At 44.6% G+C, this 12,926-nt stretch overlaps 1 protein-coding gene across 2 annotated transcripts in view; it reads right to left on the bottom strand.

Annotated features, from left to right (window-relative positions):
* Positions 1–3,896, bottom strand: part of ccbe1 (collagen and calcium binding EGF domains 1) — a 112,480-nt gene extending 108,584 nt beyond the window's left edge. Inside the window, exons 1-2 of one of the 2 annotated variants that reach the window (XM_029692390.1) lie at positions 3,657–3,896; positions 3,384–3,464 (exon numbers count right to left, since the gene is read on the bottom strand). In XM_029692390.1, coding sequence (XP_029548250.1) covers positions 3,384–3,464; positions 3,657–3,763 — 188 coding nt within the window. In that variant the 5' untranslated portion in view covers positions 3,764–3,896. The remainder of the gene's footprint in view (positions 1–3,383; positions 3,465–3,656) is intronic. The other variant, XM_029692391.1, reaches the window with a different exon arrangement.
* Between the last annotated feature and the right edge of the window lie 9,030 nt (positions 3,897–12,926).

Genomic DNA, 12,926 nt, shown 5'->3' on the forward strand with positions numbered 1-12,926 from the left:
AACTGCTTGAGACCGCCATCAATATTTGGAAGAACAACAAAGCAACAATTACACACGCCACATATCAATTAAGTGTGACCGTTGCAGTGCTGGAAGCACTCTGTTTCTCCTCTCTCGGGCATAGTTGTGTGCAGACAGAGGTCTCCCGCGGAAGACAGCTAACGTAAACTCACTCACTTTTGTACATCCTCTTGGTCCGTACAATTGACCTTATTTTAGCGCCCCAAAAAAGTAATACTTCCAGATCAACTGTAATGTCAATACCATTGTGAAGCACAATTTCTCCCCTTTCCAACAAAATTAATGACATGACCTCCACGCTGCCCGTTTCTGCATAACTCAAGAAGGCAATGAGCTCCTTCGGGTCTTCTTAAAAATGGCGGGTGGGGAAGCGAAACTAATGCGTGATAGTGAGAAGGAGAGGAGATGTGTGGGAAAACTGCTTTTTTTCACTCGATCTGTCCAACTTATCACCTTATCGCCTCTAAAATGTAAATAAAACACTAAAGAGTTTATATAATGTGTCATTACATACCTATTTGAAGGTTTGTGTCGAATTTGAATCCAGTTTAGAGGGCGGTGATAAAGTGATCTTCAGAAGTAAACAGCGGCTTTGAAAGTCATGATCGTTTACAGTGATGACTAGGTATCCCCCCCTTACCCTCTGTACGGTTGTCGTCAGGAATGGAGGACCAAAACACAGCAGGAATGTGGATACTCATCTTGTATTTATTTTAAGATAAGAGAACACCAAAATAACAAAATTGAAGAACGCACGAACAACAAAACAGTCTTGTCAGGCTCACACAGGCAAAACAAGAAACAACCTCCCACAAACACATACCCATATATAGGACACTCAGAGGCAACTAGAAAACACCTGCCTCCAATTGAGAGTCCAACCCCAATAAACTAGACAAAGAAATACAAAAGACTAGAGACCACATAGAAATACAAACCTAGAACATAACCCCAAAAACCCGGAAATAATAAATCAAACACCCTACTACATAAAACACCACCCCGAACCACATAAACAAAATACCCTCTGCCACGTCCTGACCAAACTACAATAACAAATAACCCTTATACTGGTCAGGACGTGACACCCCCGTCACTGTCCATTTCTTGTTTTTAAACGATGAGAGAAGTGCTACACCTGGTGGAGAGAGATTGTAAGACAGAAATAGTTGCTTTATGTGTGCTATACATTACGGCATGACACGTCACGATGTAACGGAGGGCCAGTTTTTTCTACTTTTCTCCAATACTATAGAGCCATTACCATGTCAATCAACACTTGAATAGAAAAGTAGTTCACACCCCAGATTTTGAAGTCAACACAGTCGCTACAGTCCCATTAGTTTTCTTTGTAGCCTCATTTGAATGTCGCGGTTGCGCACATTTGTACGGAATGGGGTGAGTTTACGTTAGAAGCTAGCTGTAGGCTAGACAGAGCTCTCCCGCGGAAGACGGCTAGCAGCTAGCTGTAGGCTAGACAGAGCTCTCCCGCGGAAGACGGCTAGCAGCTAGCTGTAGGCTAGACAGAGCTCTCCCGCGGAAGACGGCTAGCAGCTAGCTGTAGGCTAGACAGAGCTCTCCCGCGGAAGACGGCTAGCAGCTAGCTGTAGGCTAGACAGAGCTCTCCCGCGGAAGACGGCTAGTTGCTAGCTGTAGGCTAGACAGAGCTCTCCCGCGGAAGACAGCTAGCAGCTAGCTGTAGCCTAGACAGTGTATGCAATAACTCAAGTTAATGTAATCTTTACCTTGTGTATTCTCAAATCTATTAAGAAAAGTCATAAACAAAAGTATATTTAAATACACTAAGTAGCACAGATATAATGGAAGGGTCCAAACAAGCTCTTCCTGTAGTCTCACCTATCTGTTATAGTTGTCAGACACTATTTCAGATCTGTCGTTACCATCCTTTTTCTAGAATAACATTTATTGGTAGATGTGTTTGCCAATAAAACATAGCAGCACCTAATGAATCTTTCTTTTTTCTCCAACAGACACTCAATCCAAATGCCATCACTGTAAAACAGTCCAACTGTTACACACACACACACACACACACACACAAAACCAAGAGGCAAAATGTGCCTACACTTGTTCCGTTTAAACATGCCTCAGTCATTCCTATGCCAGATAGAGAGACAGGGTCAAGTTAGGCCATGGTCTGTATTAGTAAGCCCACAACCACGAGATAAGATGTAAAAGACAGATTCTTACGAAAGGGAAGAAAAACCAACTAATATTGGTGATAAACTCTTGAGCAATGCCTGGCATGAGGATGGAGAGACATCCTACACACATTTCAACACAGTGAAAAACACCCAGAGAGCTGATAGGCAGCCTGTCATGTGGTAACTTGTTACAATGCAGGTGGACTGAAATGCACCCAGCTCCCTCAGTAACATAGGCACATTTCTTTCCTCCTGTAACACCAGCCTTTCTCTCGTTAGTTAAATAAACAATGTATGAACACAACAGTGAGTCTAAGCAATAACCATCAACCACAGTAATAATAGACCACGTCACAACAGGGGGCAGTCATAACATGATGAAGTTACGTGTGTGTCATTCCCCGACAGTGCCAGACAGGAAATGCAGCAGAGCAACGAGTCTCTCACGGTTATGGGCAGACACCCGTTGCAAAGGGGTTCAGTTTTAGATAGATTTACCTTCTAACAAAACACAGTGCATCCATCTAATCCATGTGTTGACCTATTATGATGTAATTACATCAGTGACTTTCCAATAATTATTGACACATTGCCAATACCATTACATGAAAGCAATTAGACAAATTATAGGTTTATTTTAACCACCTACACTTCTGCTATAGAAAAACTACGAAAAATATCTACACATTTATTCAAAGGGAAAACAAGTGGTTCGTCTTTTGGTGTATTTATCTATTTATGGTAAGTGACGTCTGTCTTACATGATGTATCATTCAATATTTTAGCCAATATGGTTAATCAATTCATAAAAGCATCGGCTATCCCATGAAGCCGTTACAACTCTGGCCACTGAAGGTTTGTTCCCAAATGCTATATAGGCTAGGGTCATTGATGACATATGATTGATAAAGTAGGGTTACAATTTCATTTGCTCTCTTGAACCTACTGTGTCCTTTGGAATTACTTCCATAGCAACAGTGAATCTATGGGTCATTATCAATTAAACGTCACAAATCTGGTCACCGAATGTTTGTGATATGCATCATCACAGCAGCAAAACAACTAGCCTACATATTATATTGTTTCATTTTTTTCCCCCACAAAAAGGCAATTGTAATTTAGTACCGTAATCTCAGCTCACAAGAGAGAATAATATTCTACATTGCGATGGAATATTGGAAATTTAAATGAGCCTACCTGTAGCAAGTCGCCACCTCCCCAGACGGTTTTAAACAAGGATATTTGGTTGTGGCAATCTTATTCTCAGAACAGACTTCACTGTAAAATAATGACATTAGGCTATTAATGCACGTCCTTCAAGATAAATAATATACAACCTACCACAATATAACCCAAGTATATCGCACAATGTTTATCTTGATATCTACAGCACCGTGCGTAATGTCAATCCAACCCAATCCAACCCAATCAATAAAATACCCAAGGCGCGCGACGCGTGGTATAGCCTACCTGTTCGCATCATCCTGATGCTCTCTGTAAGTCCACTGCAAACTTCGTGAGAAGAAGAGAAACATCATAAGAATCCTCAGAAGAGTGCCGCTGCCTTTTAAATTCATTTCCCCTGGTCAAGTCTGAGTCGCATTCAGTCCCAAACACCTGTATCCTTCCTGTACCCGAAGCAATTATTCTAGAGTTGAAAAGTGAATGGAAACTTAAAGTGATTGGATATTTCCAGCTGCTCCTGCTTCAAGTTAATAGGCTATCCCAAACTGATGACTATTTCCTCTGTCCCTCCCACCGCTGACTTTTAGAGAATGTCTATGAATTCGCCAGGCGCTCACTTTCATATGAACTGCGCATCAATTAACACTAAACTTCTCTGCTGTTTATTTGACACACGACGAACGCTTGATAGACTGAGGAAGTGTGTAGTGTTTGCGAGTCAAACTTTTGTCATGTTTATTTTCTTCCAAGAAAACCAGTCAAAATAACTGAAATTATTAATAACGGTCTCAGAGGATAGCATTTTGTGTATTGTCACATGTTTTGTTGAATCCTGGGCTGAAATTAAACAATAGCTGTTGCTGACTTCCCAAATGCTATATATGATATGATCATTGATGAAATATAATTGATAAAGCATGGTTACATTTAATTTGCTCTCTTGAACCTACCCTTTGGAATTCCTTCCATAGCAACAGTGAATCTGTAGGTCATTATCAATAAAACGTAACAATAAGGTGCAGAGTGTTCGATTTGCCCAGCCTGGTCTCATAGACTAGACGTAACATATTAAATGTAAATCCGGGATACTCAAATTAGTATGATATGTTATGTTTGGTATGGTATGGTTACATAAAATATAAGGTCACTTAAGGCAAAAGCAAAATAAGGGTGGGTAGTTGCTCAGGGTAGATGGGTGGGCAAATAACGTGAATGTCTAGGAACCCAAGGGTTGCTGGTTCCAATCTTATCACGGCTAATTAGCTACTACTTTTTAGCTAGTAACAGATCATACAAATTATAATTAGTGTCTAGGAAATTCTAAATGGAAGGTCTCAAATTTTCCTACATGTCACGGGTGTCGTATGAACGAGACCAAGGCGCAGCGTGTGTATCATTCCACATCTTTATTTATATGTGAAACTATGCAATACACACAATAAACGTGAAGAAGAGGTACAACATGCACTAACTCAAAATAATCTCCCACAAACACTAGTGGGAAAAACAACAACTTAAATATGATCCCCAATTAGAGACAACGATGACCGGCTGCCTCTAATTGGGAATCATACAAAAAACCCAACCTAGAAAAAATAACCTAGAACACAACATAGAAATAAATAAACTAGACAAAACCCCAACATAGAAAAAAGAAACTAGAACCAAACATAGAAATAAATAAACTAGACAAAACCCCCCAGTCACGCCCTGACCTACTCTACCATAGAAAAATACAAGCTCTCTATGGTCAGGACGTGACAGTACCCCCCCCCCCCCCAAAGGTGTGGACTCCGGCCGCAAAACCTGAAACCAAAAGGGAGGGTTGGGGGGGGGGGTGTCTTGTGTTGGTGGCAGCTTTGGTGCAGGACAAAGAACCTTCTCATCCCGCGGATCCTCCCACATCGGAGGCGGTTCTGTTGCGGGACGAAGAACCCTCTCATCCTGAGAACCAGCCATCATAGGAGGCGGTTCTGGTGCCGGACGAAGAACCCTCTCATCTTGCGAACCCGCCAGCATCGCTGGAGGCTCCGGACCGCCGACCGTCGCTGGAGGCCCTGGACCGCGGGCCTTCTCAGGAGGTTCCGGACTGTGGGCCTTCTCAGGAGGTTCTGGACTGTGGACTGTCTCAGGAGGTTCCGGACTGGGAACTGTCGCCGGAAGCTCTGGACTGGGAATGCGCACTGGAGGCCTGATGCGTGGGGCTGGCACAGGTAGCGCCAGACTGGTAACACGCACCTCAGGGCAAGTGCGGAGAGCAGGCACAGGACGCATTGGACTGGGCAGGCGCACTGGAGGCCTAGTGCGTGGAGCCGGGACAGGTGGCACCAGACTGGTGACACGCACTTCAGGGCGAGTGCGAGGAGCAGGCACAGGATGTACCTGACTGAGGACACGCGCTTCAGGGAGAGTGCGAGGAGGAGGCCCAGGATATACTGAACCGTGGAGGCGCACTGGAGGTCTGGAGCGTAGAGCTGACACAACCCGTCCTGGCTAAATGCTCACTTTAGCCTGGCAAGTGCGGGGCGCTGGCACAGGACGCACTGGGCTGTGGAGACGCACTGGAGATACGGTGCGCATCACTGCATAACACGGAGTCTGTCTGGTCACGTGCTCCTTAAAGTAAGTGCGTGGAGGAGACACAGGACGTACCGGACTGGGGAGGCGCATTGAAGGCCAGATGCGTGAAACTGGTGCATATGACACCGGACTGGTGTCACGCTCCTCAGCACGCCCGCTCTGCAGCGCTCTCAATGCCAACACCTCTCTCCGGAATCTTGTGTCGAGTTCCTCACTCGTCTCCCTGACTGGCTCTGGTTCACCCCTCGGCTCTCCACGGTAAGCACGATGAGTTGGCTCAGGTCCCAAACCTGACTCCACCAAACTCCCTGTGTGCTCCCCCCAAATTTTTTTGTGGGAGCTGCCTCTCGGGCTTCCGTTGTTGGTATATTTCCTCGTATCGTCGCCGTTCTGCTCTTGCTGCCTCTATCTCCTCCTTCGGACGGCGATACTCCCTTTCCTGCCGCCAGGGTCCTTTCCCGTCCAATATTTCCTCCCAGGTCCATTCCCCTTGACCACGCTGCTTGGTCCCCTGGAGGTGGGAGATTCTGTCACGGGTGTCGTTTGAACGAGACCAAGGCGCAGCGTGCATATCGTTCCACATCATTATTTATATGTGAAACTATGCAATACATACAATAAACGATATATATATATATATATATATATATATTTAAAAAAATTAAAAACGTGACGAAGAGGTACAACATGCACTAACTCAAAATAATCTCCCACAAACACTAGTGGGAAAAACAACAACTTAAATATTGATCCCCAATTAGAGATAATGATGACCGGCTGCCTCTAATTGGGAATCATACAAAAAACCCAACCTAGAAAAAAGAACCTAGAACACAACATATAAATAAATAAACTAGACCAAACCCCCAACATAGAAAAAATAAAGTGGAACCAAACATAGAAATAAATAAACTAGACAAAACCCCCCAGTCACGCCCTGACCTACTCTACCATAGAAAAATACAAGCTCTCTATGGTCAGGACGTGACACTACAGAATAATACAAAATGTTCTGAGATCACATTGCAGGGGGCTGCTTGGGGGAAAGGAGACCCAGCTATGCTAAAACCATGCCGTTTACAGGGGATTGTTAGGCAAATGTTAACTATTTGGTGGTGATATTATCGTCACCTCTTGAAGAGCATAGCCAGGACTACACATTTCCAATTATTCCATGCAAAACATAACACATGCACACATTTAGCTCCATCATTAGTTATTCAGCAGGTAACTGCATGCTTTTTATGATCTGTAAACACAAACTGATCATGTCATTTCAATACTGGCCACCATATATTGGATATTTTAGTGATATAAAATAAAAGTGAACTACACCTGACAAGTATGAGTAGTTTGGGTTAATTTCCCATCCGTTGTGGGCTCTGCCTGTCAAGCAGCAAAAGGGCCGCATTTGCCAATGTACTGTTAGCTGATGATGTTTACTTTACAAGCTACCGGTAGAAACGTTGTACAGTTGGCTAAACATAGCGGTACATTATAGCCCGTTTTCAACATTGTTTTTAGTGTATAATCTCCATTGCTGACAGGCATGATAGGCTACATTGATTGATGGACCATATCAAATTGGCTTGTTAAATAATAACAGATCACATCAATATGGCTAGTTAACAAGCTAACTTTCAGGGGATAAACTAGATGGCTATATCCAAGTATTGTTTGATTTGCTTGCCATCTATAGTGTTGATGACAGTAGTCCAATTGACAACTTTACCAGGAGAAGGACTTGCCAATGTCAAGCCCTTTACAGTGACAAATATCATAGCTAAGCAAGGCTTGCTTAAAACCCTTTATGATAGACCAAATGAATAGCTGTAACTAGATCAACGCTACAGTAGGATGTGCTGCCCAGCCTACAGTTCTTTTTTTCCTATAGTGGATATTGCGTTGAAGATCTGACGTTGTTTCAAAGGTACAAATTCAACATTTTATACAAGGTTTGTCTATGTTGAAAATTGGTGACAATAATGACAAAAATCTTGTGAAAGAAATGTCATCCTCAAAAGAACAGTTTATTATGTTGCTGACTTTTTTTCAAATCCAATGTATTTTCCACATAGATTCCTTGTCAAAATACATTGACAAATTACATTGAAAACAGTGGCGACCCATCATTCCGGGCAGGTGGGGCAGAGCAGTGGTAAGGTGTTGGGACTCTACTGTTGGGACTCTACTGTTGGGACAGCTTTATGTACTGTATGCCCTAACAGTTTGTGGGTGTCACGTCCTGACCATAGAAAGATGTTATTTTCTATGGTAGAGTAGGTCAGGCGTGACAGGGGGGTTTTCTAGTTTAGTTTTTCTATGTTGTCATGTTCTAGTTTTGTATTTCTATGTTGGGTTTTGTTTGGGATGATCTCCAATTAGAGGTAGCTGGTCCTCGTTGTCTCTAATTGGAGATCATAAGTAGGGGTTTTCGTTACCCATCGCATCGTTACCCATCGCGCCACAAAAGCGGCGGCCCTTGCTACGCAAGGGGAAACCCTACTTCAAGTCTCAGAGCGAGTGACGTCACTGATTGAAACGCTATTAGCGCGCACCACCGCTAACTAACTAGCCATTTCACATCGGTTACACCTGCCCCACGTACCCGGCCTCCAGTGAGTCTATCCAGCCTGGTACGCCCTGTGCTTGCTCCTCGCACTCGCCTTGAGGTGCGTGTTACTAGTCTGGCACCACCTGTGCCAGCCCCACGCATCAGGCCTCCAGTGCGACTGCCCAGTCCGGGGTGTCCTGTTCCTGCTCCCCGCACTCGCCCTGAGGTGCGTGTTACCAGTCTGGCGCCACCTGTGCCAGCCCCACGCATCAGGCCTCCAGTGCACATTCTCAGTCCAGAGCTTCCGGCGACAGTTCCCAGTCCAGAGCTTCCAGCGACAGTTCCCAGTCCAGAGCTTCCGGCGACAGTTCCCAGTCCAGAGCTTCCGGCGACAGTTCCCAGTCCAGAGCTTCCGGCGACAGTTCCCAGTCCAGAACTTCCAGCGACAGTTCCCAGTCCAGAGCTTCCGGTGATGTTTGGCAGTCCGGAACCTCCTGAGACGGCTTACAGTCCGGAACCTCCTGAGACGGCTTACAGCCCGGAACCTCCTGAGACGGCTTACAGCCCGGAACCTCCTGAGACGGCCCACAGTCCGGAACCTCCTGAGACGGCCCACAGTCCGGAACCTCCTGAGACGGCCCACAGTCCGGAACCTCCTGAGACGGCCCACAGTCCGGAACCTCCTGAGACGGCCCACAGTCCGGAACCTCCTGAGACGGCCCACAGTCCGGAACCTCCTGAGACGGCCCACAGTCCGGAACCTCCTGAGACGGCCCACAGTCCGGAACCTCCTGAGACGGCCCACAGTCCGGAACCTCCTGAGACGGCCCACTGTCCGGAACCTCCTGAGACGGCCCACAGTCCGGACCCTCCAGCAACGTTCCCCAGTCCGGACCCTCCAGCGACATTCCCCAGTCCGGACCCTCCAGCGACGGCCTGCAGTCCGCACCCTCCAGCGACGGCCTGCAGTCCGCACCCTCCAGCGACGGCCTGCAGCCCGGACCCTCCAGCGACGGCCTGCAGCCCGGACCCTCCAGTGACGGCCTGCAGCCCGGAACCTCCAGTCCGGTTCCCCCGACGACGATCCACAGTCCGGTGGCACAGAAGCAGAGGGATCACCGTGCAGAGCGGGGGTTACGCCCTGAACCGGAGCCGCCTCCTCTGTTGGAGGATCCGCGGGATGAGAAGGTTATGTGTACTGCACCAGAGCCACCATAGACAGTAGTTACCCACCCTACCCTCCCTTTTTTTTGGGGGGGGGGGTTGTTGTTGTTGTTTTGTTTAGGTGCATTCGGAGTCCACACCTTTGGGGGGGGGGGTACTGTCACATCCTGACCATAGAAAGATGTTATTTTCTATGGTAGAGTAGGTAAGGGCGTGACAGGGGTTTTTCTAGTTTCGTTTTTCTATGTTGTCATGTTCTAGTTTTGTATTTCTATGTTGGGTTTTGTTTGGGATGAATCGCCAATTAGAGGCAGCTGGTCCTCGTTGTCTCTAATTGGAGATCATACTTAACTAGGGTTGTTTTCTACCTGGGTTTGTGGGAGATTGTTTCTGAGTTAGTGTATGTTTCTACTCTGCGTCACGGTTTGTTGTTGTTGTTGTTGTTGTTGTTGTTGTTGTTCGTTCAGTTTATTGTGTATGTATTGCAAAGTTTCACAGTGAAAATAAAATGTGGAACGACACACACGCTGCACTTTGGTCCGCTTCTCCTTTCAACGATGGGAACCGTTTGTCTCCGTTATAATCCAATTAATATATTGTTTAGTGTTGTGTTGTGTTGTGTAGTGGCTTGTGTTGTGTTGTGTAGTGGCATGTATTGTTTAGTGTTCTGTTGTGTTGTGTAGTGGCTTTGCTGGCATGCATCTTTAAAAAATTGTAGGAGTTTGCCCCACCAAGATTTACATGCTAAAATGGCCACTGTATTGAAACAATGTTGATTCAACCAGTTTATGCAAGTGGGAAAAGACACTCACCTAATGAAGGTACTTTGCTCTCCATAAAGACCCGTAAACCAATACACAAGGTACCTTACAAAAAAAAGATTGCAGTTTTGAAACTGCAGTAAAAGTGCAGTAATTGCAATCGACTGGGGCAATTTGTACGCAGTAATTGCAGAATAACTGAAGTGTACTGCAGTTGAAGTGCAGTTAAAACGCACTCTAACTGCAGTTACACTGCAAACTTACAGCAGTAAAAAAAATTGGGACATAGTATTTGCATCATACTGCAGTTATACTGCACTCTAACTGCACTCTGACTGCAATATTTATCGTAAGGGATAGCCTAGCAGTTAGAGGGTTTGGCCAATTACCAAAAGGTCGCTGGTTTGAATACCAGAGCCGACAAGTGAACAATCTTTCTGTGTGCCATTGAGTAAGGCACTTAACCCTAATTTGATCCAGGGGCACCGTACTATGTGGCTGACCCTGTAAATCAACACATTTTACTGCACCTGTCCGGTGTATGTGATAAGAACACACACGCACACGCACACGCACACACACACCAGCATATTATTTGTGAAGTTTGAGAGTTCAACCGGCTGCCCTACCTCATATATCAATGATCTTGACAACTTTGGCACCACCACATGGCTGAAGATGAAATGGCAATGAGTTCATTTGGCTCGATTGAATTCATGTTACTTTAAAATATTTGACATGAAAGGGTTGGTTGCTTATGCAACAAAACTGACATGTGGCAACTATGGGGCAAAACATATGGGGTTGGCTTAAATTGACTATGGGTAAACTATATTTTGTCTTCAAATGTTTATTGAAAACATAAATACATTTGCACAATGAGCATGTGTTGTCTCTCAAATACATTGTTACAGTTGTTGGTTAGCTAGCTAGCAAATTTTTGCCATATTATTTAAAACACCTCAAAACAAAACATGGTATCAGTAATATGATAGTTCAAGCTGAAAGGAGCCACCTAAGATTCCGCACATGGAAGCTCTTGTCATTGTTGCTAGCTATCTGACTGTTCAAAATCATAATACCACACATACAGCTATATTCTTTAGAGATTTTGAATTAGAATGAGAGGTAAAAAGGATTATCTGGATGTAGTTTGATAAAAATGAAAACATTTATTGTGAGAACAGCATTGTCAAATATTAGCATTTCTATATATTGGGGCGACAGGTAGTCTAGTGGTTAGAGCGTTGGGCCAGGAACTGAAAAGTTGCTGGATCGAATCCCCGAGCTGACAAGGTAAAAACCTGTCGTCCTACCCCTGAACAAGGCCCCGGTAGGCCATTATTGTAAATAACATTATGTGCTTAACTGACTTACCTAGTTAAATAAATTAACTCTGGCATTTACAACCATATGTTAAAACCCTAATTTCAAGCTAACTGCACAGCAGAAAGCATTCAGCTGAACATTCAGGCATTTTGCTGCAGCTGCTCAAACTTCAATGGCAGAATTATCTCAACTCAAAATGTAAATGAATCAACGGTTTCTAGGGGAATTGTGTTGAACACGTACAGATTGTTAATAACCATTGGAACACTAAAGGTTATCGTCTCTTCTAGTACATTAAATTGAAACCCCTGCCCCTCTTTAAATAAGCAGACATATCAACACACAACCTGCAAGTTCAAGATTCATATTCTGAACAGGTACTTGACTCCATCTCAGATGCCACCTGCTCCTCGTACTCTCGGTGGACTAACACAGTGTTGAAGTGACATGCAGCAGTGTGCCATACAGTAGTTGACTTTGCCCTGATTGCCCTCCAGGCAACACCCAGCGGGAACCCTGATCTGGGGCATCCCCTTGCCCTGCACCGGGCCTGTACCGTGTATCTAGCTAAGGACCTCAACAACAACAGCAGCTGCGGAGCCCAGACCCAGCCGATGTGTGTGTCTGTGTGTGTGTGGGTCTCTCTCTCTCTCTCTCTCTCTCTCTCTCTCTCTCTGTGTGTGTCTGTGTGTCTGTGTGTGTCTCTCTCTCTCTCTCTCTCTGTGTGTGTGTGTGTGTGTGTCTCTCTCTGTCTGTATGTGTGTGTGTGTCTCTCTCTCTGAATTCAATTTCAATTCAATTTAAATTGAAGGTCTTTATTGGCAGGGGAAAACTATGTTTACATTGCCAAAGCAAGTGAACTAGATAATAAACAACAGTGAAATAAACAATAAAACATTTTACAGTAAACATTACATTTACAAAAGTTACAAAAGAAAAAAGGCATTTCAAATGTCATATTATACAGTGTTGAAACGATGTGCAAGTAATTAAAAAAGTACAAAAGTGAAAATAAATAAACATAAACATGGGTTGTATTTATAATGGTGTTTGTTCTTCACTGGTTGGCCTTTTCTTGTGGCAACAGGTCACAAATCTTGCTGCTGTGATGGCACACCAATAGATATGGGAGTTCATCAAAATTGGGTTTGTTTTAAATTTTTTTGT

This window comes from Salmo trutta, chromosome 15 (genome assembly GCF_901001165.1).
Source record: "Salmo trutta chromosome 15, fSalTru1.1, whole genome shotgun sequence".
Classification (NCBI taxonomy): domain Eukaryota; kingdom Metazoa; phylum Chordata; class Actinopteri; order Salmoniformes; family Salmonidae; genus Salmo; species Salmo trutta.